The sequence below is a fragment of the Typopeltis vanoorti genome, chromosome 20 (assembly GCF_054136105.1).
Source record: "Typopeltis vanoorti isolate ZY-2024b chromosome 20, IOZ_Tvanoo_1.0, whole genome shotgun sequence".
NCBI classification, from domain to species: domain Eukaryota; kingdom Metazoa; phylum Arthropoda; class Arachnida; order Uropygi; family Thelyphonidae; genus Typopeltis; species Typopeltis vanoorti.
The window spans coordinates 44,462,745-44,481,085 of NC_143568.1; the positions used below are offsets into that span (position 1 = coordinate 44,462,745).

Sequence of the window (18,341 nt, forward strand, 5' to 3'; positions counted from 1 at the left end):
TTAATAAGAAAATATTATGTCAGGGTTTGTGAATTTTTAAAGTTGGTCTCCCTACTCCTTAGTGTCCACAAATTCGTCAACACATCTATTGTAAATCCATTAACACTCTAGTTCCATTTATGCATCACTTACTCTAAGTAATATAATAAAAAGAAGTCCATGTAGTTATTCATCACAACCTTGTAAAACTTACCTACATAGTGTATACTAGGTCCCTTGCAGCTATAAATTGTCCTGCTTTGGCCAAACAGGCAGGACAGCAAATATCTGAATCTCAGAACACAAGGACTACATCCGATTTCACCAGTACAGCTACTCTGGGCTTGCAGAAGTGCCAACACTTCGAAGCAATCTACAGTAATTTCAGCTGAATGGAAAGATTGACATTTTCCAGTAATCACTCTATTTTCAGTTATTTACAGTAATCACTCTATTTTCAGTTATTTACAGTAATCACTCTATTTTCCTAGAGTGATTACTGTAAATAACTTGCATGGTTATGATTAATTTAGTGCACCCATTGGCATGCTTTTAATCAATGTACCTGAAATCAGCAATATTTTGAAGTGTCATTTTTTTCTCCATTTGTTGTAATGTATGAGATCATACAAATTAAGATATTTTAGAGATGAAGTGCATATCGATAGTAGCATAACTTGGTTACTAGCCACCTTGGCAAATTCGTAGCTAAGTGCCTTCTTTCAGTGTGACACTGTGTGGTTTGTGGGCACGAACATCACCACACTTGATTAGCCTCCACAGAGCTCTGATCTCAATTTTATTGAACATCTGTGGGATGAACTGGAGTGTCGGGTAAAATCAATGGACATCTGCTCCACAACTGTCCAGAACGTCGTTAGATTCCTTCAGGAAGAATGGTCTAAAATAACCATTTATCACTATCGTACATTTGTGGAAAGTATGTCCTGTAGGATTACTGCATTCTTCATTGTAGCAAAAGGAGGTCCTACATCTTATTGAAGTGAGCTCCATGGCTATATGTTCCTCAGACTATGGTGTGAGGAACGTATAGCCGTTGACCTCTTTACATGCATTGTATGAGGAGAATAACATGCTAAGCTTCAACAGCATCACAAGTTAATCCAATAAAAATTGCAGTTGATTTTGATAAATACACTTCACATCACGTCTTATAATAATTTTTTGATGAATTGTTGGTTTTTGAAGCATTGCTGTTTTTCGATTAATTGGTTTTTTAATAAATTGCCATTTGTTAATAGTTTTCAGTAAACTTTCTGGATATATCAGTCAAAAGCCTCCAGTTGATTCTTTTCATTCCTTAAAGGTGATATGAAGGGCTCCTCTCAGTTATTTAGACTTGATCCTGAAGTGACCCCTAAGAGGATTTTTTATTTTTTTTAATTTTATAGATTTCTTGATATTTTTATTTTTTACATAGTCTGGAAACCCTGTTCTAGAATTCAAACATGGACTTTTCAAGCCACCTCCAATATGCCAGATTTTAATCTCACACCAGGCAATGAAATTAATCGACCACCTGAAGACAATTCCAAGGATCCATGCCCATGGCAGAATTTGAACTCACAGCCTGTTAGTTGGAAAATGGATAAGCTAACCAGGCTAGAATAGTTTCAATAAAATTCCAATGAAATCATCTATTTGTTGTTTATTACAAATGTTATGTAGAAGCATGTTAAGATTACTATATGTTATATATGAATCTTGAGAAATGTAATGTTTATATATGTGCATACTGAAATATATTAGAAATTCTTCATACTCATATAACCAAATGAACATGTTCCTACCAATTTATATAGTCTTACATGGTCAAGAAAAATTATCCATACTAAAAGAGTACCAATAATTATACCAGTTCAAAAATATCAAAACAGCGAGGTGTGACTAACCAACAAGGTGATAAGAATTGTATATGATCTAAAACTTAATGGAAACTAAAATAAAACATAGGGAGCAAAAATAAAAAAAATTAAGAAGAAATGCAGTTGACACTGATAAAATATCAGTAATGTATGTATTATGAAGAAAATGTAGCAATTTCAGTTTTGAGGTGAACTTGAATTTTGAATTAAATGAATATAGCTGACCACTTCTATAAAGTTACAATATATGTGAGAAGAAAGATAATAACAGAGTAAATTAATAGGCACATAATGAATTATTTCTAGCACATTTCTTCTCATCCCATTTTTCCTTCCATTTTATTATCTATTTTTATTCAACTTTCACTAATTTGCATCTGTAAAATAAATTATATGGTAATTAATAAATTACCATATAATTAGTTGAGCGTTAATAAAATTAACTAGCTTTATAGTATTGTATAGCACAGTTTTAAATTCTGGGGGCATTCCTTTGGAAGTTGACACTTAAGTATGAAACAATGCTCCCAATTCATATCCAGAGCTACTTCCTTGACTTTAGAAACAACCTCCACTATGCCTGCCTGTGAGGTGTGTTCATTTACAAACAATAAAACTTCGTGCCTTAATTGAAATAACCTTGTTATTACTTTGTCCCCTGGAAAGCCAGTGAATTTCAGAATGAAGCAAAAGTTGTATATATTCACTGGCCATTTCATCGTAGAGTACTGAAAATAACCTGTTATTTAACGGTTGAACGTTAATAAAATTAACTAGCTTTATATTGTTGTATAGCACAGTTTTAAATTCTGGGGACATTCTTTTGGAGGTTAACACTTAACTATGAAACAATGCACCCAATTCATATCCAGAGCTACTTCCTTGACCTTAGAAACAATCCCCACTATGCCTGCATGTAAGGGCATCCAAACAGAATCCCATACATTTTCCCCACTGGATCCCTTTGAATTATGTAATTATTGAGAGTGCGAAATATTTCTTGTCCAGTTGTTCAAGATGACAAAGTTCTACAAAACAATATCATCATGAATGTTGTCATCGTGTACATATCTTACGTAGCATATTATTATTATTATTTGACACCTCCAGGGAGTCCAAAGACTCATCAAGGGAGGGCACCTGCTCTACAACTCTGTCTCAACCACAACTACACCAATGCCATCTACCACCAATCACCGCCATTAGTATTTCCACAGACAACACAAACATCCATGCCCATGGCGGGATTCGAACCCGCAGCCTTTTGGCTGGAGAGCGGATACGCTAACCACTCGGCCAGCCAGGCTGGCCGAGTGGTTAGCGTATATTAACTACGCATCATTTATAACATCAGTAGTCTCGTTTATTTGTAACTCATAATAAGGGCTCTTAACTCTTTAGATTAACTGAGATTCTATGTCACCTGCCATATCATTAATTCTGCAACCGACAGTGTCATTTGAACGAGGAATCAAATCAACATTTAGTAACTTGTTGCCAAATTTTTACCACATCATTTATATCTGGAAGTAGTAAATTTTCTGCTATAGAATGAGGTGTTCCTGTTTTCGCTATGCGCAAACTTAAGAGATAGGATGCTTCCATGTCTTGCTATTAATCGAACTCATGTCCAAAACTCTATGTTTTCAATGATTTAATGTCCCTAAGCATCGCTGTAAAAATTTAATTGCCTTATTTTTCACATCACAATGTTTAGTTTCTAAATGTCATCAGAGTTTCATGCACTCGTTCAACAACAACTTCATGACACAAAACACATTGAGGTTTCTGTTCACTTTCATCTCCACCAAGTAGTAAACCTGAACTCCAAATATGAACTGTTATATTTCCTACTGTATTTTTTCTTTGAACTGCTTGTTTCTTCTACTTTAATAGTATCAGATTTACTTGCTGTTACAACACATGTATCACAATCAGGATTAGCATCACCTGTTTCATTTTGCTTTGCTTTTCAAAGTCCTAGTGCTAAGCCAATTTTCCATTAAAAAATGTTTTCAAAAAATATATAAATACTGGGATTAACTCACGACACACTTTGTCCAAGTATCACTTAGCACTTCTGAAGATATACTGAGCCTTGGTTGAAGGAGGGAAAACCTTCAATAATAAAAATCAATAAACAACAAGCAATTGGTTGAAATGTCGATAATACATGTTTACTTCAAATCTGACAAAACAGCAAGGGAAGGTGGAAGCAATAAAACCATATTGTTCACTTCACTCCTCTCTTTTATTACTCATCATTCTGCCGCTATTTGTTGGTTTTTTTTAAGTATCCAATTTATTTCAATAATTTTTACTTATTCAATTTAAATTTGTTTTGTTTGGATAATTAAAAAATATATATTTATTCCTGTGGACCACTTTTCCATTGTCGCAGATCACAGGTTGAAAAACACTGCTCTATTCCATACTAGCAACTGAGCACCATATGCCTCCTATGCCTTTTGGCAGAAAGACATAAGAAGAACATTAAACAACCTGAACACTACAAAGTCATCTGGTGGCTTCTCTCTTATTGTGCTCCAGAGCTGACACCTGTCCTCTGTCATCTTTTTAATCTTCTATACTCAGCTGGCACCTATCCCATCTCATGGAAACTAACATATGTCCAATCCTTGCCAAAAAAAAGGGATACAACCTTTATAACCTACCCACCAATTACCAGCACCTCAATCCTCTCCAAAATAATGGAGAAAGTTATCAGTACTCCAATTCATTGCCTAGAAGCTCATCAGTTAATCAATAACCACCTATGGTGGTTATTGATTAACTGATGTCAATCCAAATCCAGGCTGAAATCTTAGCATATATCACTCACCACTGGACACGTGCCATGGAAAGGTTTGGAGAAACTTGTGCTGTTGCTTTTGACATTTTCAAGGCTTTCGATCATATGTGGCATCAAGGCCTGTTTTGCAAACTGCTTTCCTTTGGTCTACCTGCCACTCTCTATAACTGGATAGCCAGCTTGTTCTCTGGTTGTTCACTTCATGTTACGGTGGACGGCATCCTCTCTTCGAGCTTTGCCACCAAACACATCACATCAGTAGCTTCCTCAGCATCTAAAAAAACTAGGCACTCTTTTCCACTCAAAAAAGCTATTTTACATCCACCCAGCTACTACTAACCCTATATAAATCCCAAATCACCCATCCTTAGAATACTGTACAGACACACACATACACACTTGCAATGATGCACCTAAAACCTCCTTAAAAATTATGGATGCTGTCCAGAGGAGAGCAATTTGACTCATAGATGGCCCTTCCCTCACAGGCTCATTTCAACCTCTATCTCACAGATGCAATGTTTCAGCTTTGTGTCTCTTTCCTCCCTCCCTCCCTCCCTCCCTGCTCCTGGAACTGAATTATAAATAAGTACTCTAATGTTCTACTAGTATGAAAGTTTTAAAGACAGTAATCAAAACCTATTACTTCATTTTACCATTTTGACAAAAGAAATATAGCAATAATATTGTATCTGTTGAAGCAGATACTTCTAAATCTGAACTATTTCTTTACACCTTACAGTGAGTTGTTCAGCTGTTGAAATTATTCGAAATTTTACAAATGCACCCAGTTCTCCATTTACATGGTAGATTGGTTCCAGAAAAAATTGTGTAAAAAAGAATACAGTGCATATGAAAAAAATAGAAGAATGGTCCCAAGTGTGAAAACCCGATACAAATAAGTTATTTTCAAACTAAACACACACACACACACACACACACACATATATATGTGTGTGTGTATCTGTTAAAGAAAATAGTATGTCACTAATAAAACAGAAATTCAAAAAGGTTCAAAAACACCCGCTCATGGTTATTAGTTAAATTTTATTTGCTGTCACTTTCTGACAGTAGCCACATTCTTTTGTGTGAGAGTGGAATTAAATCACTTCCATCACTTGAAACACTTTGCTGTTCTTGTTCATACTGCAATTGGTGAAACGTTTTCTTCAGTAAAAAGAACTAAATTAGCACTAATTTCCAATAATTCTGTTTTTTGACCACGAACTCTGTAATTAATCGTTGAGATCCTGTTTTGACTAGAGCTTTGTATAATTCTTCATATCGCACCATACATGACTTCAGTTCACATTTAAACTGTTCAGCTCGTTCAGTATTTAGATTATGTGTAAGAAAATGACTTTGTAATTTTACTAGCCATTTCATGCCCTTCTTTAATCCTGCAGTGAGTAGAATCTCTTCATCATCACTTTTTTCTTTTTCATCAAGATTCTCAAGGACAGCGTCTATTATTTCGTCATCACTAACAGTCTTGTCAACCATCAACTTCAATGTCTGCAGACGAAAAATCATCAAATCCTTCTCTGCCAACTGCATGTGCTAATCTGATTATATTGCGATATTCAGTTGTATGCAAAGGTACAGGGTTTTTCTTTTTCACACATTCTGACTAAGTAACTTTTTCAGCATGTATTTAAAGTTGATGGTTTCAATTCTTATAATGCCAACTTAGCAAGTTTGATGCAATCCAAAATGGAAATTTCTTTCTCACTTCAATAACTGTCAGTAAATTATTCTTATCCTTATCATACCCTGATCTAGTTGTTGTATTAGGTGGGAGAAAAAAAAATTCCACATTCGGGTGTTCTAAAACAGAATGGACAGGCACATTGTCTATAATCAATAAACCTTTAAAAAGTCCAGATTTTTTCCATCAAATAGCATTTAACTTCTGGAACAAAACATTGATGGAACCGTTCATTAAAAATTTCTTTTGTAACTCAACTTTTTTTATTTGCCTTCCAGTGCATTGCTAATGTGTTAAAATCCACCTTTCATTGCCCACAGTCTTAGGGATCGATTAATGAGTAATGGTATGATCTCCTGAAGCATAGCTGCTTTAAAGCCACCAACACTTCTTTTGTGATTTCGCTATATAAGTTCTACTTGGCATTTGTCTACATTCTGTAGCGTAGAGTAATCACTGATATTTAAAACATTGAGGGGATTCCCCAAAATTCAAATTTAAGTACATATGTACCACTAGGAAATAATAATTATAATGGAAATACTTTTTAACAGAAATTTTTAAAATAAGCAGCATTTGAACCATGTTAAATCAAAATATACAGTGAAAAAATAGAATTGCGAATTGCTTTTGTTTTCTAAACCATGTTATTGCGAAATCGTGTAAAAAAAAAAAAAAAAAAAAAAAAGCTGTGTAAAAAGAGAATTAGCTGTATATTTTGTGTTATTTCACCGAATAAAAATTGTTTATATCCATGCCCCACACACACACACAAAAAAAAAAATTGAATAGTGTCTTTTTTCTTAAAAAAAAATTCCAAATATTACTGTTACTACTATTGCTATTTCAGAAATGGCAACTGCTGCTGATTGCCATTGCTGAAATAAGCCATGCTTTAGAAATACTACATAATCCTCTCAGCTCAAGGAAAAGGCTGAAAGCTAAAATTCCCTCACCACTATTGAGAAAGAAAGAACACCTCCCCAGAAGTCACATTAAAGAGCATCAAGCAGTAGTGTAGAGTACATCAGCAATGTCTCATTTTCAATTATTTGATTGTTTAGCAGATATCCTAAAGAGAAATAGTGATATTGCTATTACAGTATTTATTTCAAAATAATTTCTATCATCACTGTTTCACTTTTATTACCAAAAAATTATAAATCATTTGATACAATTATCTTTGAAATTTGAAAGAAAGGATTTTGTTTTGTTTTATTTATTTCTTTTTTTTAAGTGTATATGTGATGTACGTTCGACTTTTTTATTAGGGAGATGATGGGGTTACCCACCTATTCAACCTGCTGATATTTGAGATAATTTATTTCCAAAACCACAAGATAATTGGGACAAACATAAATTACTTGGGGTACATGCTAAATTTTACCACTATATTACATTTTTAATGTAATATAGTGGTAAAAGTATAGCTACTTCAAAAATGGCACATATCATTTAAACTAGTGATAAACATATGTTTCACATCTGCAGTGATCTTCTTTTTATACTGCAAGAAAATATCAATTTATTATTATAAGTGCAACCTAATTGAGTCCTCCAACTCATCAAGAAAAGCCCTAAACATTATGGGCAGCCTTATCCAGTGTTTGTGCAACATCTGTCTTACTTTGCTTTGAATTTATTCACATCCACAACAAATTCTGGCAACCTATTCCACTCATTCACCACTCTCCAAGCAAAAAAATCTAGTTCTCCCACCACCAGATCTGTTCTGAAAAATTTCTTCTGTAAAATCTTGTAAATCTGTAAATCCCTTCAATAATTTGCATGTCTCAATTATATCACCCCATTTTCTGCCTGTCAAGCAATTTTGTAAGCACAAATCTTCAACTTAACCTCATAAGGTGCATTCCATAGAATTGCCACCATCTTGGTCACTTGGTCCTCTGAATCCTCTCCTCTCCACGAAACCCAGGTGACCAGATTTGTGCACAGTAGTCAAGATAAGGGTCTCGTCAAGGCCCTATAAAGAGGTGTAATAACTTGCTCATCTCTGTCATCAGGGTGCTCTTCAGTAAATAAGCAATGTGACCTCTAAACTTCATATGGCATCATCTATTTCCTGGAGTATAGTTCCATCAGTATGGTTAACAGCTAGTAATATTTTCACCCCAGAATGCATAAACTTGCACTTTGCCACATGAAACTGATATCTGTTCTCTTTTTCCTATACTGCCAGGCTATTTAAATCATCCTGCAAAATCAACATTATCTTTATTGTTATTATTTCGGGCTACTCCGGGAAGGCCTTAGACTCATCGAGGGAGGCCCTAAACATGTCCACACAACTATTCGACATTCTTACAGTATCTATCATACCTTGCTTTGAACTCGCTCACTGTCATAGCAGTCACAACAGACTCTGGCAGCTTATTCCACTCATTTACCACTCTAAAAGTAAAGAACCCAGCTCTAACACCCCTGCCAACCACACTCTTGCCCAGCTTCCATGGTGTCCCTAGTTCTTCCGCCACCAGTCCTGATCTCAAAAATATCCTCTGAATTAATCTTATAGAATCCTTTTAGCAATTTGAATGTCTCAATCATATCTCCCCTTTTCTGCCTATCAACTAGTTTCTGCAACCCACAAATCTTCAACCTGTTCTCATATGGTTCATTCCATAGACCTGCTATCATCTTAGTCACTCGCCTCTGGATCCTCTCCACCTCCTCCCCATCAAGAAGGAACCAAGGTGACCAAATCTGGGCACAGTAGTCGAGATGAGGTCTTATCAGGGCTCGGTACAGAGGTACAATAACTTGCTTGTCTCTGCTCGTCAAGGTATTTTTCAACAGCCAAGTGAGTTGGTGAGCTGATTTAGCTACTTTTGCAATGTGCCCCCTAAACTTCATCTCCCTATCCACCAACACTCCCAAGTCCCTGGCTTCATCAGTCTCTTGGAATACAGTTCCACCAATGTGGTATACTGCTGTTAATCTTTTCACCCCAAAATGCATAACCTTACATTTTGTCACATTAAATTGACATCCATTCTCCTTAGCCCAGAACTCCAATCTATCTAAGTCATCCTGCAAGACTTTGACATCTTCTGCATTCACTATCGGCCTACCCAACTTTGCATCATCAGCGAACAAATGAACTGTTCCACTTAGATTCTTCCCTATATCGTTAATGAACAGATTAAACAGCAGTGGTCCAAGAACAGAACCCTGTGGCACACCACTAGTCACAGGCCGTCTTTTGGACTCTACTCCTGAATAAACTACTCTTTGATATCTCTCCATCAACCCTATATCCATTCCCATATGTTGTAGTTTACGGATTAGAATTCCATGTGGTATCCTGTCAAACGCTCTTGCCAGGTCCAGCAGTATCACTGTAAACACATTTCCCTTATCCAGTTCAGCTGTCACCTTGTTATAAAACATGAGCAAGTTACTGAGGGATGATCTACCCTTCACAAAGCCATGCTGTCCCCTGTACAGTATCTCATTTTCATCAATCCATTCCTGTATTTTTCCGTTGACTACTTTCTCCAAGACCTTGACAACGACTCCTGATATACTGATCGGTCGGTAATTTGCCACCATAGTCTTGGATCCTCCTTTATGCAGTGAAACTATTGAAACTATCTTTATTAATCATTACTCTGCCAGTTTTGCATCACTGGTAAACAACTAAATAGTTCCTCTTAGATCATTTCCTATATCGTTAATGTACAAATTAAATAGTAGTGCACAAGAAAACAGCCCTGTGGCATGCCACTAGTCACAGGCCTTCTACTGGACTCTACTCCAAAATAAACTACTGCCTGGTATCTCTCCATCAGCCACCCTCTTATCCACTTCACCAACTTTATATCCATTGACACATGCTGCAATTTATTGATTACAATTCCATGCAGCATCCTTTCAAACGCCTTTGCAAAGTCCAGCAGTATTGCTGTAAACCCATTATTCAACTCAGCTGCTACTGTAATTATAAAAGGTGAGCAAGTTACTGAAGCATGACCTGCCCTTCACAAAACCATTAGTCCCCCATATAGTATCCTGTTCCTATTTACTCATTCCTGTATTTTGCTCTTAACCAACTTCTCCAATACCTTGACCACAAACAAAATGCTGGTCGGTCAGTAATTTATGAAGGGCAGGCCATGCTTCAGTAATTTGTTCACCTTTTATAATATAGTGACAGTTGAGTTGGATAAAGGTTATGAGTTTACAGTGATACTACTGGACTTTGCAAGGACTTTTGACAGGATACCGCATAGAATTCTAATTCATGTAAATGAATTAGAATTCCAATTGAAATTTTTAAAGAGAAAAGTTTAATTTGTTTCAGCCCAAAGCTGAGACAAATAATGTGGTCAAAGATGCAGCCAATTCTGTAGCACCTTCTCGTAAAACTGTACTATCTTATCTTATAGCTGTATTCACATCAAGGGCCTGCAATATCCAATGCACCTCCAGTTCATTTACCTCTATTTCCATATAAGCTTTTACCTCTCTTGTTACTACAATATCTGTACTCGGATGATATATTCTTGCAAAGTGTTCATTTAGTAATTCAGCTATTTCATTTGATTCAGTTACATTCCTACCATTCATTAAAATTATTCTTTCATAAACATTCTTCCTTTTACTTGCAACATACTGAAAGAACTCTTTGGGATCACCTTTGGTCTGTACTGCTAATTTCCTCTCATATTCTGATTTTGCCTTTCTTACCACATTGGCCACTCTTCTGGCCTGTGCTTTGTGCTTTCTCATGTTCTTGCTGGTCATTTTTCTCTTTGAATTCCCTCCACAAATTTTTATTTATTTTTTTAAGCTTAATGATGATATTCATCCATTTCACTTCCACTTTATGTTTTCTTCTGACTCTAGATATGCAGTCTGCTGTTACTTCCCTCAAACACTCTACCACCATCTCTTATCCATTATCAACATACAGGCCTTGCAGTTTCTCATCCATGGCACTGCTCCAAGCAATCTTCTATGTTTGTCATACTTATGAGTCCTTTAATTCTGCATATACTCCCTCTTAACTGAAACTTCCACACATTTAGCCATCTCCCAGGTCAAGACCATAAGATCCCTCTCATCAGTTGGTGTCGATGTGGTAGTCATCTTGGTTATAGACAAATTCCTTGAGGCAGTTACGATCTAGCAGTCTCAAATCCCTAGTACGTTCCATTACATGCTGCCTCAGTAATTATTTTTTAGTAACTGCATAAATTTCATTTCCTTCCTCCCATGCATCCTTTTCACCTTTTAATCTATGTTCCCATAATTGAAGTGCTCCATAATAATTACCTGCCCTCCACTCATTGAGCTTATTTGCTGTCCACACCATCCTTCCCAACCTTTGGTCTATAGCAGCAACCAACTGTATATTTTGTCCAGTTAGCCTTTATCTCACACCAGATGACCTCAAATGTGCTATTTTCATTGGGTTGTAATTGAACACTTCTTTTTGGTTGTAGTTCATCAGCTATAATCTACCCCTAACCCCCATTATTTTCTCTCTATTCTCCCTGAAAATACTATGCCCTTCACATTTTATCCCACTAACTGGGATAAAATAACATCTTCTGTCAACCACATCTCACTAATGCCAATCACCTGTGGCGAAGATGAACTAACCAATGCCAAAAACTCCTCCCCTCCTTGTTCCAAATGCTCCTGGCATTAGTGTACATAAGTGAAATGGCCCCTTAGGCCACCCACTGTCCTTATGCTTTATACTTACTAACCCATTCTGGTTTATTACCAGCAGTACTAACTGTGGCATTTTTTCCCACATACTTACACTCAACTACCCACTGGTATCTGTGTAACATCACTTAACTGCTTCCCTTCTAAAATCTCTAATTTCCCTGGTTTTGCACATCTAATCTTACTTCATTCAGCAATAGTTATTCCAGACTGAACACCAAATTCACTTAAATGCAGACATCCACCTTTATGTCCTATCCATCCACCAATAGTTATTCCACATCATTCCTCCTTTATAACCTATGCATTAACTCATTTACTTTCATGGTCCTCCTTACTCTCACTCTTTTCTTTTGCTACTTTCAGTAACTCATGTCCTCCCTTATACCATACTTGTATAAAGGAGGACATGACTCCTTTCAAATCATTTGTTCTAGACAAAACAATCAACTCTTTCACTTTATCCTTTTACATTCTAATAGCCTTACTAACATCATTATTCTTTGCACTGTTTGGCACAGTTTCATCACTCTCTTGTCAAGCACACCTCTTATTATAGAATTATCATATAAGACTCTTTAATTTTTCTTTCTCTCTTAGTCAAGCATTCCTTTCTCTTTTCTTGCACCTCTTTCTTTCTTTCGAACCACTTACCAGATGTTTTTGCATTTGCTCTTCTTCATCCTATGTAGCATTTTGCTTAACTGCACTGTCTCCCTCATTATGGCTAATTCTTCATCTGTCATACTACTATTCTTTTTATCATCACTTTACCCTCTCTCTCTCTCCATCCTATCTTCTGTTACACTGTCTGACACTCACTTTCATGACATTTTTGGCACACTCTTCCACTACTCTCACTTTCAAAACAAAGTCCATTCACTGTCAGTATCAAGTGTATTTTACAGACGTGCACTGAACAAAGTCTCTCTGGTTGAAGGTTGAATACCTTGAACAATGATTGGAACAATTGTAATATTCCAGGGAATTTCTTCTAATGTAGTGATCTCTGTAAAAAAAAAAAAAAAAAAAAAAAAAAATTATCATTATTCATTAAATATAACAAAGACAGTGTCTCCCTCTCTCACACCTACACACAAAATTATATTTTGGACGGCATTGTTCCAGATAGTATCTGTGCCATGTGCCACTCTATGTAACTCCATATAAAATAATTTATATTAACTTATATTTAAATAAATTTGACCTAAGTCTAATTAATAATGTTGGTTTTTCTCTGAACACTGAACTGTTATGACACCACCTATTGGCCAAAAATAATAAGATAAAATATGTACTATTTTCTTTTTCATTGAGTGATATCATTTCAATGCCAGATGTGACAATGACTAATGAGAGAATACAGGTTGATAAATTGGAGGTGCTTAGGATATTGCAGAACCTTCAAACACGACTATGGAATTAAATGGCATATCAGCCTGTGCATTATGAGAATGTGCAAGAGAATTTCCATCTCCTCTTGCCAAGCTGTTTAATTTATATAAGCCTCATTTTTTAAGTGACTGCTAGTGGAGTGGAAGAGGATAGAATAGTCCCACTGCTAAAAGGAGGATTCAGGATAGAAGCAGCAAATTATAGGCCAGAATGAAATGTTATTTACTGTGTTCTTTGTTTTTTTCAAAAGAAAGTGCACAAGTTTATTTTCTTTTTTTACCAACTGAACATCAGAAATAATTTTAAAAAATCACATTAATAATTGATCTCACTAATTGCATGATACACAGAGAGCTTAGCAAATACATAATTTGTTTCATAACAGTTTCTTTCAATTCATAATGCATGAATCTTGGAAATGGGTAGGCAAACTTATCTACAAATACTGTAGATAATATACATCATAAATACCTTGATTTATGTCCTGTAAATCAAAATTGTATGCATTCTGTGAGATGATTTATAAATGGAATTATAAATAAACAAAACATAATTTATAATATATAAATTATGTTTTTTATGAAAAAACAATTTTATGAAATAGAGATATAGATGTTTGATTTATATATCTATTTAAAATTGCAGCTACACAGCATATACTGTAAGGAACCTATATGTTTCATGCTGCTAGTAGCACTGGCTCTGAGATGAGTATGAACTCAAGTTAATCTAGTTAAGAGTTCTAAGTGTGAAGAATTATCACACCTTTTAATGGAGATCTTGATGGTGAGCACTTCTTATCCATGTTTCTCCAACTTTTGTTTGCTTCACATCCTAATCCTCACATTTTGGTCAGTAGGGAGGTTAGTAGAAGTTGCAGAATAAGAAAAATTTGTTGGAAGAATATTAAAACAAAAAAAAAAGGTAATCAGCATGCTCATGACCAGCACAAAACACAGACAAAAAGGGCAGCATGTGTGATAAGCCAAAGCCATTTATGATATGAAGCTAGTTGATGAGTTGAAATCCTAAAAAGCTCTTTCAATATAAAGCAAGTAATGGGAAGAATGGAAGGATAACAAATGCTGATGGTAGGAAGATAACAGACACCAACCAAATAGTTGAGTTTCTGAGTAATAATTTTGCAAGGGCATACATCCAGGTGTTAGTATTGTAATACCAGATGTGACATTGACTAATGGGAAAAGTTGATAAATTGGAGGTGCTTAGGATATTGCAGAACCTTAATGCAAACACAGCCATGGAATTAAATGGCATATCATCCTGTGTATGATGAGATTGTGCAAGGAAATTTCCATCTCCTCTTGCCAAGCTGTTTAATATAAGCCTCATGTTTTAAATGGCTGCTAGTGGAGTGGAAGAGGAGAGAATAGTCCCACTGCTGAAAGGAAACTTCGGGGTAGAAGCAGCAAATTATATCCCAGTCACTATCTCAGGAGTAGTAGTTAAGGTATTGGAGATTTGATTTCTTTATATAATAAAGTGACAATGGAGTTGGATAAAGGAAATGGCTACCCAGTGATATTAGTGGATTTTACAGAGTATTTGACAGGATTCCACATGGGGGCTCTGTTGCATAAATTTAACCTCAGGATAATGCTGCTTGGATGGGAAGGATTTTATTTATTTATTTAAATATTTCACCAATATAAAGAAATAGTGGATTAGCTCTCTGGTCAAATTACAAAACTTTCATAGTTTCTACGCACATTTGGCTTTGAAATAATGTTAGATCTTTACTATCCACTATTTCAATATAATTTGTTACTGAAACAAAGCCATATAGCTCTTTCTTTATTAATTACCGATTTACAGGATTTTTCATAATGAGATTTCAAAAATAAAAATGTGTTGCACCCATAAATGCACAGCTGTCAAAGAGTATAAAAAGGCTAACAGTAAAGTTGGCATTTGTGTTGTGTGTTGGTTTTGACACTTGACCTTTGAATATTCACCTCACCACAAAATCAGTATATAAATATCTGTTAAGTCTGTTGGAAAATTGCTTATGGCTAAGTATAGATGGAGTTTCATTATCATCTCTTCGTATTTGGGATTAGCCTAAGTATAGCTATGATAGTTTCATGTTTTGCTTCTATAACAATTGAGCAAAACAAATAATCTTGCTATCTTCTTTATGTACAATTAACTAGGTACATTGCAAAGGCTATTGTTAATAGAAATTTTTTCATCAATGTAAATCTACAATATTGAAAGTTTATTTTTCACTTGGTTAGACTATAATAAATTTAGTTTAATCCTTTATCCAAGTGCGAGTAAACAAAGTTTGCACCTGAAAGAATCTTCAGGACTGGGGTAAGGTAGTACAAACACTGTTTGGCAACTTCTATAGATAAAGATGACCTCGCTATTGCTTCTGCCTGGTATCTCCACTTCTGGGCCTGGCTCTCACTGAAGAGACCTCAATAAAGGTCAAAACTAGTCTGGGTAGTGGCCCTTCCCTTAATGCATAACATTATACATATCCGCAGGGAGATGTGTTGTGCATTATGGGAGATACTGAGATAGGAGTGATGTTAGCTTGGTACACCTTTGCAACGAGTTGCCCGATGTTGTACTACCTTACCCTAGTCCTGAAGATACTTGCAGGCGCAAACTTTGTTTGCTCACACTTGGATAAAGGATTAAACTAAATTTATTATAGTCTGACCAAGTGAAAAATAAACGTTCAACATCTTTCTCTAAATCCAGAGTAATTTAATAAAAAAAAAGGTGGCACACCGTTTGGCAACTCCTATAGGAAAGATGACCTCAATAAAGGTCAACTAGTCTGGGTAGTGGCCCTTCCCTTAATGCATAACATTATACATATTCGCAAGATGTGTTTGCATTATGGGAGATACTGAGATAGGAGTGATGTTAGCTTGGTCCACCTTTGCAAAGAGTTGCCCAGTGTTGTACTACCTTACCCCAGTCCTGAAGATACTTTCAGGTGCAAACTTTGTTTGCTCACACTTGGATAAAGGATTAAACTAAGTGTGAGCAAACAAAGTTTGTGCCTTGGATCAACTCCAAGCTGACTGCAAAAATTTGCAGTCAGCTTGGAGTTGATCGTGACAAAACTAGAATTAAACTACAGGGTTGAAATTTTAGGGTCCTCAAGAATGGCTTAAGTTTCTGTGATGCGTTCATTACATTAAATTATTATTATCCTGATTCTGTGTGTGCTTTATGTTAAATTAATCTTAACCTAAAATTAACTAATTAATTAAAATTAAATATCTGATTATTGGCATTTTTGACTAGGGCAATATGGAATCTTTCATTTAGTTAGTATTAATAAGTGTTGTATGTCATGTTCTTTACATTTGCTTCAGTTCCATTTTAAAATAGCATGTTTATGATTACTGTAATATGACTGCTATTCTATGATTACTGAATTTATGGGTCATGCTGAAATTCTTTTTGAAAATAATGACTGCACTCTATATCATTGCATTCATGGATTATTTTTTCATTTATATTAATTAATTATATGCATGCATTTTAAGTTGCATTGATTCTGCTTATTCACATAAATGATTTTTTTAGCTTGTTGAATCTCAAGAAGAAATACGTTTCTTAAAAGAGCGGTATTCTGAATGTAATGAAGAAAAAGCAGACATTCAAAGAGAATTGGAGTCTCTAAAAGATGAATATCAACTTCTAAATCCAAAATTGAAAATGGTTAGTACTGATGTATTTTCTGGATTATTATTATAGTTAAAATTTGTAAATTTTATTCATTGTGCTCAGATACTGTATCAGTATTTATTTATTTAGATGTTTAGTACAGCAGATGGGAATTAAATAAACTCTAACAATAATAAAAATCTATGCACAGTTAAAACAGATACCTGCTGATTACAACTTTAATGAGAAGATTGTGATAGCCTGCCACATCCATAATTTTTCAATTCATATGACTTCAGCAGTCCATTTGAAAACTACAGGCACTCGTAATCATTTACTGTGTGGGCTGCAGCTTGCTATGCAGTCAGTAGTAGCAAACATTCACGGACAGATTGGTCTGGAGTTTTGTCTTGTTTGTGGAGCACGTTGAGTGAACTTAGGTTTACCTTTGTTGAGTTTTTAAAAATAAAGCTTGCTGGATATGGCATTTCTGAATGGCTTGAATGATTCCTTAGCTTATGATAAACAGAAATGTAAAGTTGCTGAGAAGGATGTTTCCTGGTTATTGCAGCTTTCTCAGCAGAAAGCAGCATAAGAACATTTAAGAGGATTAATAGAAATAGTTGTCTTGGCAATCCATCAGTGATAATCCTCATATCATAATTCAGTTGTATATCTAGAAATGGGGGAGGAAAAGACCCTTTTGTATTCCTGCATTCCAATTAGGAACACAGTGTGATACAGAAATTGAATTGACCATACCTGTGAACTGACACAGGCATTTGTAAGTTACAGCTACCTTACATACTGATTAGGATGTTAATGTAGGGTGCCTATCTCTCCTGTTTTCACAAAAATTGTCTTGGTGTCCCCAGACTTGTTGTCATGATGCCAATGTGTTTCCAATTTCAAATATGAAATGTTATCATGTAACATTCATAAGATAAACAACTTTTGTAAGTTCACATATGGATTTTTGTTATCAAAATATTAAGTCTTTTTTCTTTTCAGAACCAACAGTAATATTATAGTTATTGCACATGATAAAAACACTGTAGCGTTTTCATTATTGCAGTTATTGCATGTCCGCGTGGTTAGCCTAGTGGCTGTGCGCTTCGCAACCATATGACTGGGGAAGGAGTGTCCCAGGTTCGATTCCCGTCGAAGACGTGAAGAATTCGAGGATCTTCCTCAGCCATAGCCAAGT

General features: G+C 35.4%; 1 protein-coding gene across 3 annotated transcripts in view; it reads left to right on the forward strand.

Annotated features, from left to right (window-relative positions):
- Slmap (Sarcolemma associated protein) overlaps window positions 1-18,341 on the forward strand; it is a 545,241-nt gene that overhangs the window by 507,725 nt on the left and 19,175 nt on the right. For all 3 annotated transcript variants that reach the window (XM_090409867.1, XM_090409869.1, XM_090409868.1), the window contains one exon: window positions 17,054-17,188. In XM_090409867.1, the coding sequence (XP_090265993.1) occupies window positions 17,054-17,188 (135 nt within the window). The remainder of the gene's footprint in view (window positions 1-17,053; window positions 17,189-18,341) is intronic.